Raw genomic sequence first — 22,901 nt, forward strand, 5'->3', positions numbered from 1 at the left:
CTTGAAGCACCAGCGTCCAGTTGTGGAGGACAGGTCTTGTGCCTGCATTTGCTTTTTTTTTTTTTTTTTTTTTTTTTGCGGTATGTGGGCCTCTCACTGTTGTGGCCTCTCCTGTTGCGGAGCACAGGCTCCAGACATGCAGGCTCAACGGCCATGGCTCACGGGCCCAGCCACTCCGCGGCACATGGGATCTTCCCGGACCGGGGCACAAACCCGCGTCCCCTGCATCGGCAGGCGGACTGTCAACCACTGTGCCACCAGGGAAGCCCTGCATTTGCTTTTGAGAGAAGCTTTCTAAGATTTGTGTGAGGATTGGATGGAAATAAATTGGTGGCTCGATTGGAGGGGTAGGGGCTGTTCTTCCACCACTCCATCTCCCTTCTGTATTGACCAAGGCCATGGCACTTGGAATGATTGACTTCCGTAGCAGAAAAATGAACCCGATTTTCTGTTGAATCGGACTGATAAACTTTTGTGTTTTTCTTTGGAATCTGTCTTGCTGTCATGTGAACACGTTGATAGTATCGCTGAATGTCACAATATTGATCACGGTGACTACCTGTCTCAGAAACTGTGACTTCAAGTGTCAGAGGCTCTGTGAACCCTTCTGCCTGAGCAAGCCCTGATGAAACCTAGCGATGCGCATGTCAAGGGAATTGGAGGCTTGGAATCCCATTCTGGGTTTATGGAGCAGTTCTTGACAGATGCATTGAGGGGGGCGGTACTTGCCATTCTGGATACCTGGCACATTGGCCTGTTGTTTATAGAAAATATATTAAGGAGAGAAGGTAATAAATTGTTAACGTTTCTCTCTCTCTTCTGCCTTCATTCTTTCCAGCTTTTCCTTTTTCCTTTCTTTTGTTCCCCACCCCCGCTTTTAATTTTAATTTTATTTTTTAACAACTTTATTGGAGTGTAATTGCTTTACCACCCCCCCTTTTTTAGCTCTCATTAACTTGTTAGTGAGTGATGAATGGCCAGTTTGTGAGACTTAGCCTTTTCTGAAAGCTTCAGGATAACGTTCCAAGATAATTAGCTATGTTTAAAGGTCTCCTTTATATGTGAACAACATTGAAAACATCCAGTTGTTTAGGCCAGTATAACCTGCATCAGTGACCAGCAGAAGTCATGATTTCTTTGTTAAAGACAAAGAAATGGTAGAAGAATGTAGTCTCACTTCCTGTGGAGATGAGGCTTCTTAGGAACTTTGCTTGATACTACAAGCTAAAATTTATGAAATATTATAGCTGTATTCTCTCACCGCCACCCAGAACTGGTACTGACCCAGATTGGGGTCCTGCTGGAGTTAATGTGACTGTTGTATTTGCCAGAGCTGCAAGACTGAACTAGAACAAGACTGGATTGTGGAGCCTAGAAAAGCCAGCCACTGCACAGGGCAACTCTCCTTTATTAGTTGGTCCTTAAAAGAGTGTGCAGGGTCTCTGTACACCTAAGGAGCGCCTCCACTGCAGAGCTCACCTAACTTTAGATCATTGGTTTTCAAAATACAGTGAATAGTTTATTTGACAGAAGGCAACAGTGCTTCCCCTGACCGTTGATTTTTTAAAAAAATTTCATAGACGTGCACAACTATATTCTGGGTATTCTTCTAGGCTTCTGGTGAACACAGCAAGGACTGCCAGGACAATGCATTTCTGAGCGGCTCTCTGAAATATGCCAGCGCCTTCTTTCAAAGAAAGCATTACTCACCTCATATGATCTGACCCGTGTCCAATCTGCACAGCTCTCTCTCTCTTCTTTTTTTCCTCTTCTCAAGGACTAATGAAAGTTTGCGAGTATTTTGATCCCATCTCCCCTCCTCGCTTAGTTTCAGGCCCTGGGGGAGGAACAGTTGTGAATGCATCGTGACTCACTGACTCCCACGTTTCTGATTCTGGTTCTGATTGGTTGTCACCTTGCTCTAGCCATATGGCTTCAGAGTACTCTAGCCTGCGTCCCTTTCTTGTTCTTTCCCCTACTGTTCCCTTCTGTTGTACAAAACACTGGGAGTGGGTTCCAAGCTTTGTCTCTTGCTTCTAGTTTAACCCGGTTAGGCAGTAAGTAGGAGAGCACACTGTATTTCCTAAAAACAGCTATAGAGGAGAAAAACACCCTTTCCTTTTGTGCCTGGTATAGTAATTATTTAGTTTCCTGTGTTTTTTTTTCCTTTAGTTTTATTTATTTATTTATGGCTATGTTGGCTCTTCGTTTCTGTGCCAGGGCTTTCTCTTGTTGCGGCTAGTGGGGGCCACTCCTCATTGCGGTGCGCGCGCCTCTCACTATTGCGGCCTCTCTCGTTGCGGAGCACAGGCTCCAGACGCGCAGGCTCAGTAGTTGTGGCTCACGGGGCTAGTTGCTCCACAGCATGGTGGGATCTTCCCAGACCAGGGCTCGAACCCGTGTCCCCTGCATTGGCAGGCAGATTCTCAACCACTGCGCCACCAGGGAAGCCCTCCTGTGCTGTTTCTATTCAAAGTTTATTTTTTGGCAGGTGTCACATTTGTGTTTGTATTATTTCCTCCTGGTTTCTCTCCTCCCCCTGATTTGAGCTGGGGGGGTTTGTTTTTGTTTTGGTAAAGGGACTAAGAATGATGCTGTACTTTAGCTAGTTTGTTAATATGTTTGATTAATGCTGATTAATATGTTGGGGAGGGGGACTGAAAGCAACTCTAAATAATTACTTAATTGTTAAATGTCTTATTGTTCTGGCAGTCACCAAGCAATAAAGTCTACATGTGGTACTCAGGATTATCCATGCCACCGCTACTGTTACTTCCCCTTCTCTTAAACTATATCTATTCAATTACCTAAGTTTTACACTTGAGAAATAGGGTTTTGAAGACTTGAAAGTTATTTTTTAAGAATTTTTTTATTAATTTGTATTTTTAGTATTCTGCAGATGGTTTCTGGAAAGACTTTGGACTCTACATCTTTTCTTTTTAATATTTAACTGCTCAAAGAGGTGGTGCTAGCAGAGTACAAAGTATAGCAGACCTGCCCCCGCCCTCGCCCCGCCAAATTGGCCTTTATGTGATATTTTCATTGCCTAAAAAGAATCAGTAATAAAAATATTAAAATTTTTCTCAAGAATGTATTTTGTATTGACTTAAAGTTTTTAAAAATCCATTTTGTAAATGTTTTAATGTTCCAATATGTCAAGGAAGTAACCTGCAGGTTTGGATTCTTTAGAGAGTGTGTGTAGTGAAGTTGGTTAGAATCATAGGCAGGAATGTGAAATCAACCCGGCCCTTATGGTTTCACTTAACCCCTTATTTAAAGATCTTCATTTACTTCTTCTCTATTTAAATCTATATGAGAAGACAGTAATCTATTTTTGTCAGAAGTAACAAACCTCAGCTGGTGAACTCACTTGAAAGTGTAGGCGAGGAGTGCTGCTTATACTTGCTTCCAGCCATTAGGGCAGGAGCGTCAGAACCCAGGTCTGACCCCAAATGGTTATTATATTTTCTCTGAGCCATTTGCTGGTCTTTGGTTCCATCACCTCACACATCATGTGAAGAGAATGAGAACATTTACTTAGCCACCGTAGTTCTAGGTGCAGAGTTTAGTTGTGAGCAAAATAAACCCATAGCCGCGTGGAGCTTCCCTTTCGTTGAAATGTATTATTATAGTAATGAAGGTTTCCAAATGCACCATCTTCTTGGATTTCAACAAGGACAGAAAATTCAAAAAACCTTAATTAAAAATTTTCATCCCATATAGCTAAAACACTACTCTGCCTAAGCAAATGCATGTGTTTTCACAGATCCTGTCCCAGCAAAGCAGTGCTCATGAGTTACATGTTTCAGTTATTTACAATGTCTGTTGTGTATATTGCATAGTGCTGGGATCAAGGTTTCTTTGTTTAAAAGTCTGTTTAATGTTTGAAACTGCCATTAGATACATGATGTTTGTTTGATTAACAAAAATTACTGTAGCATAACTGGTATGTATGTTATCAGATGCAAAAAAAATAAATAAATGACCAAGTGTGTGCCACTCATAGTTCCGAGTACTTTACGTGAGGCAGTTTGGTACTCGTAAGAATCCTAAGGATATTATTAATCACCTCATCTTTACAGAACAGGAAATTGAGGCACAGATAGGTTAAGTGGCTTGACCAACATCATATAACTGGTAAGTAGCAAAACTGAAATTTGAATTGAGGCAGTATGTTTGCAGAGTTGTGTTTTCACTGCTACGTTATACTGCCCTTCCAGCCCAGCACACTAAATAATAATAGTCAAGGAGTCTCAGCTCTGCTATGCGACCTCCATTAGCTTTTCTTCTCATCTGTGCCTCTGTTTCCCTTTATAGATTGATATAAAACGTTACTTATGACATGGGTTTCTCCTCAGTTGTCTAATCTGTAAATTTTAGAGGTAACAAGATCTAGAATAAGCTAGTTACAGAAAAGGTGTCAGAGGAATATAATTGCTGCCTATTTCTATACAGCTGAGATAGAACAATATTCTCATAGATTTTATTCTTTTTTGTCCTCCTTTGTAGAAAAGAGTAGTTGAACAGCTTCGGAAGAACCTGATAGTAAAGCAAGAACAACCAGACAAGTTCCAAATACAGCCATTGCCACAATCTGAAAACAAACTACAAACAGCACAGCAGCAACCACTACAGCAGCTACAGCAGCAACAGCAGTACCACCACCACGCCCAGTCGGCTGCATCCTCTCCCAGCCTGACTGCTTCACAGGTACAAGTGTGGATGGAGCACCTCGGGCTTCGTGCTGTAGGCTGATTTGCTATGGGTCATGGAGAACTAGGTCCTGTTTCAGACTATGTTAACAACCTCAACCAGCACTAAACAAAGGTTATTTTGGTTACTTTTTTATACTGTACTGGGATGATAATCACTTGAAATTCATTGCCTGAAGGAAATGACATTACCAAGGAGTAAAAGTTAAACTGATTTCCCATCTGTCCAAAGAAGGAGAAAAGGTAATCAGTGACAACGAAAAATCACTTCTCTTTATTAGAACAGAATTAAAGTCTTCTTTTGAACTTCTGGAAGTATTTGTTTGCACTTGTTCTAAAAGTCTTTGTGACTTGACCCTCAGGAATTTGTTTTTCTGGAATTCTTAGCAATTTTAGATGTGGAGATATTCCAGGATCAATACCCATGGAACCAGGTAGAAAGAGGCATTTAGAAGGTGGTGTATTTCATAGAAATGAAATATTCATTTCCAAGTCCAGTTCGTCTCATATGAGAATATGTATCTGTTCTCACATAGTAAAGGAAATCTGAAATGGAAGCTACAGGTCAAAAATAGCACTAAGGGGTGGGAAGCCTAATAATATGCTAACTGGTGTAGCTGTGCAAATGATTTTACTGAAAAGGGCATTTGCACTACCATATAATGTAAGGATATTGAGGCAATCAAGACACACAAAAAGGACATATTTGGGAATGTTTCTATTAAGAAAAGTATTCAAGCTTGATCTCCACATACTTATATGTAGTGTGGGCATACCTTTTAAAGTGGGACACTTGAGCAGTGGTTCTTGATCTTTGGAGGTCCCAGACTCCTTTAAGACTCTGTTGAAAGCCATGGATTCCCTCCCTGGAAAAATACACTCACACCTAATACAGTCATTTTTGCACATGGTTTTAAAGACTTTGGGATCTTCTGAAACCTAAGCATGGACACCTCTCACCCACCAACACCATCTTCACTGTATCTATATGTAGAGAAAAAGATTTTAGTTTACTTGGTTAGTCACCACTTATGGACATTGGGCTGGTTCGTATACAATATTTTGCAAATGAAAAATACATTACTTACAAAAATACTGAAGATTACTAAAGATAGTTAACAGTTAATAGAGGTTACCATATACTGGCATTCTCCTAAGCACTTTACATGTATAACATACGCAGTCCTCACCCCATCCCTACTAAGGACAGTATTATTATTATCTCTGTTTTTTAGAAAAGAAAACTAAGGCACAGAAAAATTAAGTAATTACCTAAAATCATATATCTATTATATGGTGGAGCCAAGATTTGAACCCAGATGTTCTGGTTAAAAATTCTGCCCATTCGCTACTGTAGGCTGCCATACAATACCAAAAAAAGAAATGCCAACATTATATAAAATGCCAAAGAAGGAAAATGAAGAATCCCTGTTGTAAATCAGGTAGCTAGAGTGGCCTACATCATTTTTACCCTAACCTCCAAGGCTATTTGGAAATTAGGCATTCAAACTGACTTTAAAACCCCCCTGACCAGCATTTATATTTCTTCTAAAAGATTGCCTATCAGTTTACTTTTTTTGGAGTTTTAAACAGAGTTGGATTGGTGGTTCTCTTCTCAAAGTACAATTTGATCAGAAAGTGTTTACATGGAAGGAGTGTGGTAGAATTCATTGTTTCCTGGTACTAGGAATTTTCTCTCCTAACCCATGGAAACTTTCTGTTCAAGTACCATTCCATATCACACAAATCAGAGAAAATACTTATATAATACTTACAATAGCTATTTCCTTCCCTGGTAATCTGAGTTCTGTGCTGCTTTGGGATGGTAATAGTAAGGGGCCTAGGGCTATCCCCAAAACAGTGTTATGTGGCATCCCTCCATCTGGTAGCCCACCTGATATATTTAATTGATTTAGCTAAGCTTGTTTTATATTATTTTGTTTTGTTTAATGTTAAAAGCCATAAGATCTCTAGGTTATTGGGTTTTGTTTTTATAGTAAACTGTCAATCATTATTTATCACATGCTCCTTATACAAGAGCTTCTGGTATACAAAGAGGTAGTAATGGTCCCTGCCTAGAATCTGGTAAACTATGATAATTATTTTCATTCATTATGTAAATGTTTATTGAGTCTCTACTATATGCAAGCTTTCTGCTAGGCAATGTCTTGTAAATAAGACAGAATTTCTGTCTTCAAGAACTTAACAGATTTAGAGGAGGGGAAGATGTAAACAGCTAACAAAGAAGAATAAAATGAAAGCACCTGTGAAAATACCAGAGGACAGTAATATTGACTAGAGGGATCAGAGAGTGCTTCATAAAGGAGGTGGCTTTTGATCAGGGCCTTGACAGATAAGTGAGATTTCAGTGATGGAGCACAGGGGGAAGAGCATCAAGGTGTAGAGAACAATGTGAACAGAAGTATGGACTCAAAAAAGTAAATGCGTGTCTTGGAAATAGCAAGTAGGCTGATGTGGCTGGAGCGTGGATTCCAGGAAATGGTGGAGAGGGACATAAAACCAGAAGGTAGGAAGAGACTAGCTTGTGGAAGCCCTCCAATATGTGGCAGAACTTTTGGGGGTTTTGGCAGTCTTAGGGAGTCATTAAAGATTCATGAGGTCAAGGACAAATGGGAAGTTTAATACATGGCATATACTAAATTTCTAAGTCCAGAAAGGATTAACTATTAATTTAGCGATCGGCATGGGCAGGGAGGAAGTGCTAGGATGAGAAAGTGTTTTATTCTAAGTCAGGTGATTAGCATGTACCAAGTCATGGGGCAGTGGGAGGATCAGTCCCCTTTCCTTAGCTAACTCCAGCTTATGTATGTATGTATATTTTGAAATTTTTCCAAACTACAGAAAAAAAATGAAAGAATAGTTGAACACAGGCGTACCCTTCAACTTAAATTCACAACTCTGTCATTTTAAATGGGTACAAATGTAAAGAAGCATGCAGTTAATAAAACCAAACAGAAAATAAACCCTCATAGACAGAAGGAGGAGGGGTTCTATTGATAGTTGTCCGAGTGTACAACAGTTACCTTCCATTCAAAATTAAACAAATAGGGATTTCCCTGGTGGCGCAGTGGTAAAGAATCCGCCTGCCAATGGGGCACGGGTTTGAGCCCTGGTCCAGGAAGATGCCGCGGAGCAACTAAGCCTGTGTGCCACAGCTACTGAGCCTGTGCTCTAGAGTCCTCGAGCCACAACTACTGAGTCCGTGTGCCACAACTTCTGAAGCCCATGTGCCTAGAGCTCTGCAACAAGAGAACCCACTGCAGCGAGAAGCCCGCACACTGCAACGAAGAGTAGCCCCCCGCTCGGTGCAACTAGAGAAAGCCTGCATGCAGCAACGAAGACCCAATAAATAAATAAAATAAATAAAATTTTAAAAAAATTAAATAGTCTAAAATAGGTGTGGAAGTTAATTAGAGCCCATAGTAATAATCCCTCTAAGTTCTGATTTGTATGTTGGAGTTTATCTTTTTTAAATCGATACCTCAGCTTTGCAGGTAAAAAAAAAAAAAAAACTTAGCAAAAAAATAAAAGGATTTTGCTGTTAGTGCTTCTTGCCATGTATTTTCTGCATTAACTTCTAGTTCATGCAGTTTGGGTTTTGTTCATAAAGAACCCCTTCATGAAACGGGGGAAACTGCTGTCATCTTTTGAAGGTGATCATACTTGGATAGCATCAACCAGCCAAGGACTAATCGCAGCTTCCATAAAAATCATTTTTTTTTTTTTCTGGGCACCTTTCCTCACTGTCTTCTCTTCCTCCTGCCAGAACAATTCAGAGGTTTTCATTAGGTTTGGATATCAAAATTCTAGATTCTCTCTGTCATCTAAACTCAGAACTCCAGGAGTTTGATTTATGTTCCCTAGTACTTAACAGTAGAATAAGCACCAGACCAGGAGTGAAGATCTAAGCAGTACCTGTGTCAATACCTGGTGTCAGTAAATGGTTTGCAAATAAATGTAGTCTTCAAAAGCTTTTCATCAGTGCATATAGTACTAGGTCTTGTGCCTCTGTATACAAAGAGAGTTATGTAGATGCTAGAATTTCACATGGAGTGAAATTAGCTACAACCAAATATTTATAAAGTAGAATAAAAATGCTAACCTAACATATGAACAGACTTGTTAGAATTCAGTGCTTTTTAGTGTTGCAGGTAATGCTAAGTATATAAATCAGGTGAGTTTGAGGTTTTACTCACTTTTTAAGAAAAATTATTCAAAAGATTGTTAATGACTTACCTGATCAAGGATGTTTTAAACAAAAGTATATTGATCCTCTTTTAAAGTAGAACCAACATGCATGACTGTTTTTAAAATCCATGTCAGTGAGTTCTGCTGACTAGAGCTTTTCTTCCATAACCTGTATTGGCACCAGGATTGAATGCCATCTGGTGTGACTTGCTCACCACTTCAAAAAGTTCTTTGTATTTGAATGTTTTAAATTGATGGAGAGAGCTAATATCACACTGGGTTAAAAACACATATTAAAAATAGCAGGTAATACAGAGTCAGTCCCGCTGCTACACTACTGTAACATTTCTGATGATAAATAGCACTTAGCTTTTATTTGGTTTTCATCACTGATAGGCAGGATGACCTGCTACCTCTCAAAATAAATAATTATCCGTGTTCCCCCTTTTACTCCCATTTCACACTTGAGAGGACAGTGGCAAGGAGAATGAGCCATTCTGTATTGTTGACTTAGAGAAGAGGAACATATTTGGGTGATTTTAATTGCAGGCATCAATAAGGATTGCTCATTAGGCTGTGATGGGATAGACAGGGCCAGATTATTACATTGTTTAGGTTAAAAGAAAAAAAAGTTGTTAAAATATTAGATAATACATGCATGTATGTGTTTAAGGCAGAAAAATTACTTAGAACCAAACAATACACAAGGGCTTGCATAGACACTGAAATAGACATTCACAAAGGAATTTGTTCAGATCTGTTTCAGGGAGAGTGGGGTCCTTTTCCCTGGTCGAGGGCAGTGCTGTCCAATAGAACTTTCTGTAGTGTTTCTGTGGTGTTGGAAAGCTCCACTGTCCGGTTTGGTAGCCACTAGCCATGTGTGGCTGTAAACATGTGAAATGTGGCTAGTGTGACTGATGTTTTAATTTTTATTTTGTTTTCATTAAATTTGAATACCTGCATGAGGCTATTAGCTACCAAACTGAACAGTGCAAGTAAGAAGAAAAAGGTGAAATAATATCAAAATCAGAACCAACAAGTTAGACCAGGTATATTTTCACGTTTCTGAAACATCTCTATCTTGAGTGACTAGTAGCATTCGATAGGTGTGTATGCCATGAAATCAGGTTGTTTATATTTTCTTGTTTTGTAGCTGGCTCCTTTAATTACTCTAATAGAAAGTCTAGAAAAATACAGCTTCAAAGCTGCAGTAGCGCTTGCGGAGCATCAGTCAAGTCCTCTCACCTCAGTTCAGACTCTGATCTGTAAGACTTTCTGAAGCTCAAGTGTTTGTTTCCACCTTGTCGCCCTTTTCTGGATCTTTCCTCACTTCTGCAGCAGTCCTGCAGAGCAAAGATTGTAGATTGTGATTCATATCCCTTTGGTATCAAGAGCTGGTATTTACTATACTAGTTGGTTAATAGGTTTCATTATCTAGAGTTTGGGATTTACAGCCTTTGAGGCAACAATTGTACTAATTCTTATGTGAGTTGCCCTTCCTCTTCTCCAGGGTGGCACTCAAAAGAATTAAAAGACCCTGTCGTTTTATCCCAGCCTTTGTGTCACAGGAGGCAGATATCCAGAATTATATGATAGCTTTCTTCATATTGATGAGGTTGTAGCAATTAATGATAGAGATGGTGTGTACCTCATTGATTTGCAACTTCTCCAAAATTTAAATTAATTGAGAGCAAGCAAAGAATTAGAAAAATCAGAAGAAACAGGTATACTCATATTCTGTATCTGTAAACCCACCCCTTCCTTGTTGAGAACCCTGTGCCCATGTTAGTCTGCAGTTATTACTATGAACTTAAAGCTAAATTTGAGAACTCTGGCAAACTAGAGATTGCCTTTTCGTACAGTAAGAACTGTGCTTTATGTACACAAAAGAAATGTTGTTACACCAAGAAACTTGACTGATGATGAGAATCATTGCTTTGTTTTCTTCTGGAGGCTAGCATTTTGTTTAGTGGGATGACACTTCAGCGTCCTAATGTCTGTTCTCCATGTCTCCTAGAAGACTGTAACTACAGCTTCTATGATTACCACAAAGACACTACCTCTCGTCTTGAAAGCAGCAACTGCGACCATGCCTGCCTCTGTTGTGGGCCAGAGACCTACCATTGCTATGGTGACCGCCATCAACAGTCAGAAGGCTGTGCTCAGCACTGATGTGCAGAACACACCAGTCAACCTCCAGACGTCTAGTAAGGTCACTGGGCCTGGGGCAGAGGCTGTCCAAATTGTGGCAAAAAACACAGTCACTCTGGTAAGCCAGCAGCTGCTACTCATGTGTGCCCACATGCGAGGGTTCAGGATATGCATTTGTAGAGTATATCCATTTTATGCTCCTGCTGGATTTTTCAGTCTCCATCACTCTTCTACCATACCAGATTCCCCTTCGGGGCTGACAAGGGAATTTGGCATTCCTGCTATCTATTTAAATAACTATAGAGGTGTTCTTACACCAAGGATCAAAACTCTTTGAGGTATTATCTGAGGCCAAAGGATGACTTGACTTAAGGGGGGAAAATGTCCTTCACAGAGGCATTTACACTGTTTCATGTATCTCTCCCTCTATCCTAACCACACTCCTTCCTGTGAAACTAGAGTGCTTAAACTCTCTGGTGCTATGTTACCAATTTGGAGAAAATGCCGTGAATTTTTTTAGTACACTCTTCCTTGAAATTGCACTCAGGAAGTACTGGAGTTAGTTGGGCACTTAAAAATTTTTCAAGAAACTCACAAATAACAGTGTCCATGTCCAAGGTCCATCAGAAAGAAGATCCCTAGAAGGAAGAAGCACTTGAATAAAAATTGTTCTTGAGATTTCTAGGGTAAAACTGTCTAAAAACTGTTTTCAGAATATACCCAAATTGTAGTTTAAATGTCCGTTCTTAAAATGGAAGCTAAGAGCTCTTAGTGGCTTTCGAATAATGACCAGTGGTGAGTGAAACTAGAGGGCATTAAAGTGAAGCTTTACTACTTACCCAAGAATCTTTAGGGGAGTAACCAAATCACTCAGCCGGACGCTGAGAGTTAGAACATTCTCTATAGGAATAAAGCTGTTCACTGTTACGTAAAGCTCTTATATTAGGAAAAAGCCCATTTGTCCAGGCAGCAAGTTTGATTTTCCTTTGCATCCAGTGTTGACTTTTAAAATACATAAGTGCAGTAAAGCAATTATACCCCAATAAAGATGTTAAAAAAATAAAATAAAATAAAATAACATAAGTGCAAGAGTTCTTGAACGTCAGAGGAAATTGTGATTGCTGAGCTTGCTGTGTTCTACGTTAGCTGTGTAAGGAAACAGAAATGAGGTCGGTTTACTTTATGGGGTAAAGCCTGCAAGCAGGAGAGTAAACAAGTTTCTTAAGGCAGTGTTAATTCAGATGATTAATTCTACGGTGAAAGCTTATAGAAAATATTGTCTGATTGAGAGAATAGTGATGCTGAAAATACTTTAAGAATACCATCTTTGATATTGAATAATTATTTTCCTCTCTGATTTACTTTTCTCATTTTTTAGCAGGTTCAGGCAACACCTCCTCAGCCCATCAAAGTACCACAGTTTATCCCCCCTCCTAGACTCACTCCACGTCCAAACTTTCTTCCACAGGTGAGTAAATCAGTTGACAAGCCCAGTGATGGGTTAGGTGGGACAAAAATCCTTGTGAGCCCTTTCTAAGCAGCCTGTAATGCACTTGTCAATTCAGCTGTATTCAGATCCCACTTAGCTAAGGATTCTAGCTGCTGATCTCTATACCATGAAGAAGCTTTTTTTTTTTTTTTTTTTTTTGGCTGCACTGCACAGCATGTGGGTCTTAGTTCCTTGACTAGGGATCGAACCCATGCCCGCTGCAGTGGAAGCTCTGAGTCTTAATCACTGGACCACCAGGGAGGTCCCACAAAAGAAGCTTTATTTGTTTTTAATTGGAGTATAGTTGCTTTACAGTATTGTGTTAGTTTCTGCTGTACAGCAAAGTGAATCAGCTATATACAGCTGTATACGTATATCCCCTCCTTTTTGAATTTCCTTCCCATTTAGGTCACCACAGAGCATTGAGTAGAATTCCCTATGCTATACAGTAGGTTCTCATTTGCTATCTGTTTTATATTTAGTAGTGTGTATATGTCAATCTCAATCTCCCAGTTCATCCCACCCCCAACCCTTTCCCCCCTTGGTTCTCTACATCTGTGTGAGAAGAAGCTTGTTTTATCATCAGGGTTTCTTAACAATGATGAAAGGCTGTAGCAGAGGGATGTAAGGAAAGGGAAATTTTCCTAAATTTAAAATAATTAAGATAGCACCATTTTAAACCTTATAATGTTGACTTACTGGAAGAATTTAGCCAGAACTGCCTGCCAGTGGGGAAGGAACGCAGTTACCACTTCTTCCCCACAACCTCCCACCCCACTCGCTGTATGCCAGGGAGAGTAGGAAAGGAGACAATAGTGACACTAACTGGTAGGAAGCGTTCGGTTCTACTCTGGAAAGTGATTACATAGAGCATCATTCTTAAACACAAAGTCTTGATGATAAAGATTCAGACTAGGAAGCTGCACAGGGAACTTTCTACCTAGACCCAAGCAACTCTACCCATATTCTCATGAGAGTATTCTTCCAGCAATTGGCTGAACTCACCATTCTTATGGCAGAATGTCATGATTGTCCCAGTCTGGACCTTGAGAGGAGTTGACTTGCCTGGTAGAAAGATTGGGTGTTCCTGTCTGAAGCCTCAGCTTTCAGGCAAAGAGAGAAGGGAAAGGATGTGTGTGGTCAGTGGCCATAAGTGATTTCTGAATTGCCTCTGGGGAGGGGATGGGCAATGCTAACATAAGACTATTTCAATCGTCTATCAGATAAATTCTTAATGAATACCTTAGGTATCAAAAGAGCACTAAGAACTATGGATATGAAGTTTTCAAGATAGTTCTCAGCCTCATAGAGCTTCAGACACATGTACAGGCAATTACTGTGTCCATTATGGGAAGTACAGGGTAGTCTGAGAATCCATGGGAAGGACAGCCAACTCATTCTTAGAATATTACAGAAAGTTTCCTTGAAGAGTTGACATTCCATCTTAGACCTAAAATCCTAGTGAAGTTAGCTTGAGAAAGTTTTGGGGGAAGAAGAAAAATGTCCCAGGCAGAGAGAAGAGCCTATATGCAAGTCCACAATGCAGAGAGACATGTTGGCTTAAGGAACCAAAGGAAATTTGGTGTGGCTGAGCACAGTGGGCCATGTGGCTGACTCAGGCTAGAGTAAGGGGAGGCTGGAGAAGCCCATAGGCCAAAGCCTTTGGAACCTTGTAGGCTATATAGGAATTAGGGCCTTACCTAGGAACAGTGGGGCTCCATTAAATTACTTTCAAACAGGTACTTGACATGATCAGATTTTTGTTTTAGAAAATTCCCTCTTAGCACTGTGTGGAGAATAGATTGGAGATTGTCAAGAATGTGGCAGGAAAAACAGGACATTGTCAGCAATAACAATAGCTAATATTTAGAGAATCTTGCTAATGTGCCACTTACTGCACTAGGCACTGTACATGGGTTATCTATTTTAATCCTCACAACAACTCTTTGAAAGTAGGTATTCAGGTAAGAATCTAAGAATAAGAATCTAAGGCTTAGTCTTTGTTTTTCAAACGGTGGGGCATGACCCATTAGTAGGCTGTGAAATCAATTTAGTGGATTGTAACCAGAGTTTTTAAGTAAAATGAACAAGACAATAGGAAATGTTAGAGTATGTAGCACATAAGTATTTTTTCATGAAGTTTTTATGTTAGAGAGGTAAAGATAAATATCTATGTACGCGTATTGGTTACAGCGTGAAACATATTTCCTGTTGTGTATCCACAGCACACACTATAGGGTTGTCTTAGATGCAGCTAAGTATTCAGACTCACAAGACTATCAGAGGCCACACTTGGCACCAGTCTACTTGGAATGATATAGGACAGAAACCAGAGCTTGCCAGCAAGACAGCTTCTTCAGTAGGAATCCCTATAGCAGTCCATATAATAGTCTCTACGGCAGTCCAGGGACTGCTCAGGTACAGGGAAGTGAGATCTTTATCAGGTCAGTGGGAGAGCCACCCTAGCACAGAAATCTTATGCCTTACAGGAGCCTAATATATCTTATAACAATTCTATAGGCATGGCTTTCAAGGTCCCCGCAGTGGACAGGCACAGTTACAAGAGTCACCCCATTTCAGGAAGCCCAAAGCAGGGTGTCTCATCGTCGTTTTTTTCTTTTAAACAACTTAAAAATGTTTATTTTTAATAACGTATTTCCATCTCTGCTTTTTTCAAGTAATGGAAATGTTAGATTTGATTTAGCAGCAAGAGGTCATTTGTACCATAAGCAGTGTTGCCTGCTAACATAGTTGACATTCTTCCCTTATCAGGTTTCCAGGGGTATACAGCTAGAGAGTTAACTGAAGGTGAAATTCTTATGCATAAGGAGAAAGGATTTTGCCCACAGGTCACAGTTTAGAAAGTTTGAAAAATACTCTTAGAGAGATTAGGTGTGTTATCTTAGGTTACACAGCTAGCTAGTAAGTGGTAGAACCAGAATTTGAACCCAGGCAAGGCTGATCCCATGTTTTTAATCACAGTTTTCTGCCACTGTTTCAGTAAAGCAAACACAGCTAGAGTAGTGGTAGTGAGGATAGAAAGTAGACATATCTGAGAAGGATTTAGGAAGTAGAGGTAGAGTAGGAAGCATTAGGAATGATTCTGAAGTTTTTTTAGTAAGAAAGGGGCATTTACTGATGTAATGATTATAGGAAGAAGAAAAGATTGGAAGAAGAAGTTGATGAGTTTTGGACATGCTGATTTTGAACTTCTTGTGAAATTTCCAAGTAGAGATGTATAACAGGGAGTTGAATAAATGACTCTGAAGTTAAGGAACTGTGTGGTCCTGAGATACAAGTGTGGAAGTCTTTAGTATATAGATAGTAGTTGAAGCTGTAGGATGCAGTGAGAGTTCCCAGGAGGAGTGAGGACATTCAGAAGAAAAGGGGTACCAGGACAAAACCCTGAGAAATATTTATATTTTGGATTGGGCAGAGGTAGAGGAAGCCACAAAGGAGACTTAGAGAAGGAGCACCCAAGAACAGGGAGTTAGAGGGCCAGAGATGGGAGTGAACTGAGCTGTGGATATGAAGAAATTTAGAACGTGAATTAAAGGCAGTGGCAGCATTATTACCATACTGGGCACAAGTTCTGGGTGAGACCAGTCTCTGGATTAGGCATTTGACCTCAGCCCGAAGAGGCGGCATGGTATAGGAGAGGGAGCTGCGGTTTGGAATCAGAAAAACTACATTCTGGGGTAACATTTGCATCCTCTTAAGAGCTGATGCATCTTTGTAATATTATATATGCTGAGATCTATAGAATTGATAATACTAAAATGGATATTAATATTTGTACTGAATACCATTTCACTCACATATATAGTGCAGAGGATCTGGCAATGTCTTAAGATTTATAGGACTTGAGAAGTTTAAGTAATGCAATAATTGTTCTTTCTTTCTCCATAGGTTCGACCTAAGCCTGTGGCCCAGAATAACATTCCTATTGCCCCAGCACCTCCTCCCATGCTTGCAGCTCCTCAACTTATCCAGAGGCCTGTCATGCTGACCAAGTTCACTCCCACGACCCTCCCTACCTCCCAGAATTCCATCCACCCCGTCCGTGTCGTCAATGGGCAGACTGCAACCATAGCCAAAACGTTCCCCATGGCCCAGCTCACCAGCATTGTGATAGCTACTCCGGGCACCAGACTCGCTGGACCTCAAACTGTACAGCTTAGCAAGCCAAGCCTTGAAAAACAGGTACAGGCAAGAGTACGCACCTGCTTTGGGCAGTAGCTTTGCCGTTGAGGCTGGTCAGTCTGTAAGGGGTCTTTATCTTCTCAGCGGCTCCTTATGTTAGCACCATTGTCTGTTACTTATCATGTGATAATTTATCCACAATGCAAAAGGGCTGTTCTTACCGAAGAAAGTTGGGTTGCTTTACCCACCATCCCCTTATACATGAATTTTGATTCCTGTGTGAATGAGCTCCCCCTGCTGCTTCTGAAGCAGAAATTCACAGATGGGTTCTGCTGCCCTCAGTCAGGAAGCACAGATAAGGTAGTAAACAGAAAATGCTATATTCATTTCGGCCCAGTAAGAATCCAGATGAGGATATCACTATGAAAGTTAGGAAGAATAAACAAAGCAAGGAAAAGGATTTCATTTCAAAGGTTTTCCCTGGTTATTACAGATAGTGAGGAGCCAATGAAAAAATTAAGATTTCTAAAATTCATTCTTTTAACTCTAGAGGATACAGACATTTTAGCTCAGATATTGAAGCCTTTCATTTATATTTCTAAAATCAGATTTTCTCCTAAAAACACAAGTCTATAGAAATACAGGTAACCTCCAAAGATACGTAAGGGTTCTATGACAGAAAGATTTCTAAAACCAAGAAAAAGGATTTATAGGCAGTCACCATATTCTATTTAAAGAAAGACCAGTGACAAGAAAGAAGAATTGTGGAAAGAAAAGCTCTTTCAAGAAAGTTGATTTAAAAAGTCATTGCCCTATTTCTTATTGCTCAGGCTTGAGTTCTCATTCAACTGAAAATAGTCTCTGGTGATCCTGAATCTTCTGCTTCTGGATGGCTGACCATGATTCAGAGAGGCTGGCCAGATGGTGGGGAATGAGAAGGCTTCCTGCTGCCTTGGCCACCTTGAACAGAGGAGCCTTATGCATGGAATACCAGCTTTCTGCCCAGGCAGCTCATAAATGCAGCCGATCTGGCACTAAGAACCTGGGTACCAAAATCTCGTATCAAGAAATACCAGCAAGAACACATCTCTATTCCTGGGGAGGCTACTCAAACCCCCCAAAATGCTTTGAGGAACATTTAGAGATAAATTACTTACATGTATTTTAGATCAGGAGTTTTCAAATTTATTATCAGCAGAACTTCAATATTAAAATAATGAAAGTAAGATGCCCAAGCTTAGGAGTTTGGGTGGGGGCGTGTTTGTAGACCAGCTGCCATCATGTCCCGTGCTGGCTCTCAAAGGACGACCTCTGAGGAGCATTAGAGTTGTAAAGAATGTGGTTTCAAAACATTATTTTATTTATTTATTTAAATTTAGTTAGTTAGTTACTTTTGGCTGCGTTGGGTCTTCGTTGCAGGTCGTGGGCTTTCTCTGGTTGTGGTGAGAAGAAGCTACTCTTTGCTGTGGTGTGCAGGCTTCTCGTTGTGGTGGCTTCTCTTGTTGTGGAGCATGGTCTCTAGGTGCGCAAGCTTCAATAGTTGTGGCACGCGGGCTCAGTAGCTGTGGCTTGCGGGCTCTAGAGTGCAGGCTCAGTAGTTGTGGTGCACGGGCTTAGTTGCTCCGCGGCATGTGGGATCTTCGCGGACCAGGGCTCAAACCCGTGTCCCATGCATTAGCAGGCAGATTCTTTTTTTTCTTTTTAATTAATTAATTAATTTATTTATTTTTGGCTGTGTTGGGTCTTCGTTTTTGTGCGAGGGCTTTCTCTAGTTGCAGCAAGCGGGGGCCACTCTTCATCGCGGTGTGTGGGCCTCTCACTGTCGCAGCCTCTCTTGTTGCGGAGCATAAGCTCCAGACGTGCAGGCTCAGTAGTTGTGGCTCACGGGCCTAGTTGCTCCGCGGCATGTGGGATCTTCCCAGACCAGGGCTCGAACCCGTGTCCCCTGCATCGGCAGGCAGATTCTCAACCACTGCGCCACCAGGGAAGCCCGGCAGGCAGATTCTTAACCACTGCGCCACCAGGGAAGTCCCTCAAAACGTTATTTTAAATTATTAAATACTATTTCTCTTTGACCTCTTTTTTGATAAAGATATTTTTAGGAGACGAGAATCTTCAGTTTCATTTCATTTTTACATTTCTTATTTTTTCTGATTACAAAGATGATACCTGTTCACCGTAAAGGAAAGCTCAAACGTTACAGAAATATATATTGTAGAAATGTATCCCTTCATAATCATTGAAGAGAGTAAATTTCTCCCATAATTTTACCCTCCAAAGTTGCTATTAGCAGATTAGATTATATTCCTCCACATATTTTCTTTCTAAAGGAAAATACAAAATCAAACTGTATATTACTTTGTAACTTGCTTTTTTTTCATATTAAATCTTGAATATCTTTTCATATCCCAGCCTTACATATTGATAGAGCTTTTCATTTTGATTATAAAAATATCATAAAAAGGTATCCATGAATTCTTAAAAATCAAAAAAAAATTATTTTCTAGCAGTGAATTCCATGGTCTTTCTTCTTGTTGATCTAATAGAGGAATGTAGTCATTGCTGATTTAGTTTAGCAGGCCACCTGGCACAGCAGTCTTACAGGTTATCAAGCTCAGTCAGCAAGGATTCTCTTTAGACTCCATTCTCAGAATTCTCTTACTTCAGATCTTTCTACTATCCTCTTTTTTTTTTTTTCCATGTTTCATTTCCAGTATCTTATTTATAGCTGTTAAGAGATCCCATAGATGAGCATTATGTAGCCACGGAAGTACCACTTACAGCCTACTCATAGAGTTATCAAAACCTGTGTCCAGCATTCTCTCTGTGGCCAGGCTAGATGGGTTCCTTTCTGCTTGCTACTCTTTTGTTTAGGGTGATAACAGTCACTTAATAAAAAATGTTGATTCTGTGCCAGCTGCCATGCGACATGTGCTAACACAAGGGTTGGGAGGTCAAAGCCTGTACCCTCACAGAGCTTGGTCTGGGGCAGGCACTGTGGCTCTGCCTCCAGGGGAGGAAGCATGGCAGGTCGTGTAGTTTCATATAGGCATAGGAAAGGGAGAGGCAGCGTCAGCTGTAACAACAGTGGTCTCACTTCTCCTTCCCCCCATCAGGCATCCCCAACTTCCTTATCCACCCTAGATAAGAGAACCTGTCTTATCCCTTATCAGAAGCCACATTACCTTGTGGCTGTGAGAAACTGAGTGGTAGAGTTTAAAGAGCTTTGAGGCTAGAAACATACTTAGGCAGAAAGGCAGATAAAGCCAGACAGACTTATATCATGGCCCCCACACTGCCTCCTGTTATGTCTTTGTCCTCGCCAGCACTCTGTGAAATGGGGCTAAACACCTGTGGATGGCGGAATGACGTAAAGAGCTTAAAGTCCGTTAGACTGTGTCTGACGCATTTAGTTCTCAGGGATTATGTTCATTTCTTATCCACGTCACCCCACCCCAATCCCTGCAACAAAGACATCTATGTATGTCCCTAAGGCTAGGCTACTGAAAAAAATCCTAGGTTGTATGGGAAAATCTGTCAGATTGCCACCCATTCCCCTACTTCCATCTATATTTTGTATAGGAACCTACACAGTGTCCTCTAAAAAAAAGAGTACTTCCAAGTTGAGAGTATTATCCAATGTATTAGCCTCAGATCCCAGTCTTCTCTTTAAGGAAACTTGAGGTGGTAACTCTTTGCCCTCAATCCAGATTTTTTTAACCTTGATTGATGAAACTTTGTACATTTAAAAAATTTTCAAGCGCCTAACTTTCATTATTCATGCAGCCCAGCCTTAAAAGATGAATTTGTAATTCAGGGGTATAAATGGCTAATTTAGTTCTATTCAGAGTTTTTGGTTTTTATCTTTGTAAAACCAAAAAAGAACAGGATTTGCAAATTCGTACAGGTGCCAAGTAGGAAATATATCAATAAACGAGTAAAACAGACTGGGAGTAAACAAGTAGATTTTTTTTCACTTCCAATGGGAACATGAGTACAAGAGATATCCCACTCTTAATTTCTTTGAAATAGTAAGACAAGTATGATAAAATCGACAATTTGGCCTTGGTGTCAAGAAGATAATAGAAAGTAGAAGAGACTGTGGTAAAGTGCAAAGTAATATACTCGATCTCAAGGAGGCAGCAACTTTTTGACAATAGCCAGTTTTTATCATATGAAAACTTTTTCAAGAAAAGCCAGAAATCCAGATATTTTGAGAGATTTCAAGATATACTTTTGAGATTAAAAACAAATATAAAATAAATAAAAAATTAAAAAGTATATATATATATCAGTAACTGTTTAAACACCATGTAGGCAAAAAATAACACCTGCCGGACAGCTTCACCTCTGGATAGTGGTTTATAACCTCTGATAGAGACCATACTTTTAGCTTAATCTTTTTTGTTTGTTTGTTTCCCAACCTAATTGTTTTTTTAATTGAGGCGAAATTCTCATCACATCAAATTAACCATGTTAAAGTGAACAACTCAGTGGCATTTAGTACTTTCACAGTGTTGTGCAACTACCACCTCTGTCTAGTTCCAAAACATTTTTATTACCCCAAAATGAAACTCAGTACTCATTAAGTAGTTGCTCCTCATTTGCTCCTCCCCTGCCTCTAGCAATCACCAATCTGCTTTCTGTCTCTATAAATTTACCTATTCTGGGTATTTCATATAGATGGACTCATACAGTATGTGACCTTTTGTATCTGGTTTCTTTACTTAGCATAATGTTTTAAGATTTATCCATATTGTAACATGTATTAGTACTCCATTCCTTTTTAATAGTCAAATAGTATTCCATTTGTATGTATATACCACAATTTGTTTATCCATTCACCCATTGATAGATTTGGATTATTTTTGGCTATTGGGAATAGTGTTGCTGTGAATATTAATGCACTAGCATTTGTTTGAGCACTTATTTCCCATTCTTTGGGGTATATACCTACAAGTGGAATTGCTGGATCATATGGTAATTCTATGTTTAACTTTTTGAGGAACTGCCAAACTGTTTTCCACAGCAACTGAATCAGTTTACATTCCCACCAGCAAGGTATGAGTGTTCCATTTTCTTCACCTCCTTACCAACACTTATTATTTTCCTTTTTAAAAAAATTATAGCCATCCTAGTGGGTGTGAAATGATATCACATTGTGATTTTGATTTGCATTTCCCTAATAATTAACGTTGTTGAGCATCTTTTCACGTGCTCGTTGGCCATATGTAAATTTTCTTTGGAGAAATCTCTGAGTTCTTTGCCGGTTTTTAAACTGGGTTGTTCATGTTTTTGTTGTTGAGTTGTAAGAGTTCTTTATATAATCTGGATACTGGATCCTTATCAGATATGTAACTTAAAAACATTTTCTCTCAATATATAGGTTGTCTTTTCACTTTCTAATGTCCTTTGATGCACAGAAGTTTTTAAATTTTTTCTTTTGTTGCTTGTGCTTTTGGTGTCATAACTAAGAATCCATTGTCACATCTAAGGTCATGAAGATGTATCCCTAATTTTTCTTCTAAGAGTTGTATGGTTTTAGCTCTTATATTTAGGTCAGTAATCCATTTTGACTTAATTTCTGTATATAGGGTGAAACAAGGGTCCAACTTTATTCTTTTGCAGGTGGATATCCAGTTCTCCCAGCACTATTTGTTGAAGAAACTATTCTGTCCCCATTTGAATGATCATTGCATCATTATTGAAAATCTATTGGCCATGGATGTATGGGTTTATTTCTGGACTCTCAGTCCTATTCTGTTGGTCTATATGTCTGTCCTTATGCCAGTACCAACCACACTGTCTTAATTGCTATAGTTTTGTAGTAAGTTTTGACATTGGGAAATATGAATCCTCCAACTTTTTTCTTTTTCAATCTTGTTTTGGCTATTCAGGGACCCTTACAGCTCTACATGAACTTGAGAATTGGCTTTTCCAGTCTTTCTGCAAAAAAAGGGTGGGGTAGGGGGCTGTTGGAATTTTGATAGGAATTGTTTTGAATCTGTAGATTGCTTTGCATAGTATTGCCATCTGGGCAATATTCTGTGTTCCAGTCCTTGAACATGATGTCTTTCCATTTACTTAGGTTTTCTTTATTTCTTCAGCAGTGTTTTATACTTTTCGGTGTACAAGTCTTTCACCTCCTTGGTTAAATTTACTCCTAGGTTTTCTTTTTGTTTTTTTAAATAAATTTA

General features: G+C 39.7%; 1 protein-coding gene across 21 annotated transcripts in view; it reads left to right on the forward strand.

Moving 5' to 3' along the window:
- PHF21A (PHD finger protein 21A) overlaps nucleotides 1-22,901 on the forward strand; it is a 197,164-nt gene that overhangs the window by 134,290 nt on the left and 39,973 nt on the right. For 18 of the 21 annotated variants that reach the window (XR_013829586.1, XR_013829587.1, XM_079930665.1 and 15 more), the window contains 4 exons: nucleotides 4,510-4,710; nucleotides 10,939-11,190; nucleotides 12,451-12,540; nucleotides 16,471-16,764. Coding sequence is in view for 19 of the 21 variants with exons in the window: in XM_079930665.1 (XP_079786791.1) it covers nucleotides 4,510-4,710; nucleotides 10,939-11,190; nucleotides 12,451-12,540; nucleotides 16,471-16,764 (837 nt within the window). In the remaining 2 variants the exon portion in view is untranslated. The remainder of the gene's footprint in view (nucleotides 1-4,509; nucleotides 4,711-10,938; nucleotides 11,191-12,450; nucleotides 12,541-16,470; nucleotides 16,765-22,901) is intronic. The other 3 variants (XM_079930669.1, XM_079930668.1, XM_079930670.1) reach the window with 3 other exon arrangements.

This window comes from Stenella coeruleoalba, assembly GCF_951394435.1.
Source record: "Stenella coeruleoalba genome assembly, chromosome: 8".
Taxonomy (NCBI): Eukaryota; Metazoa; Chordata; class Mammalia; order Artiodactyla; family Delphinidae; genus Stenella; species Stenella coeruleoalba.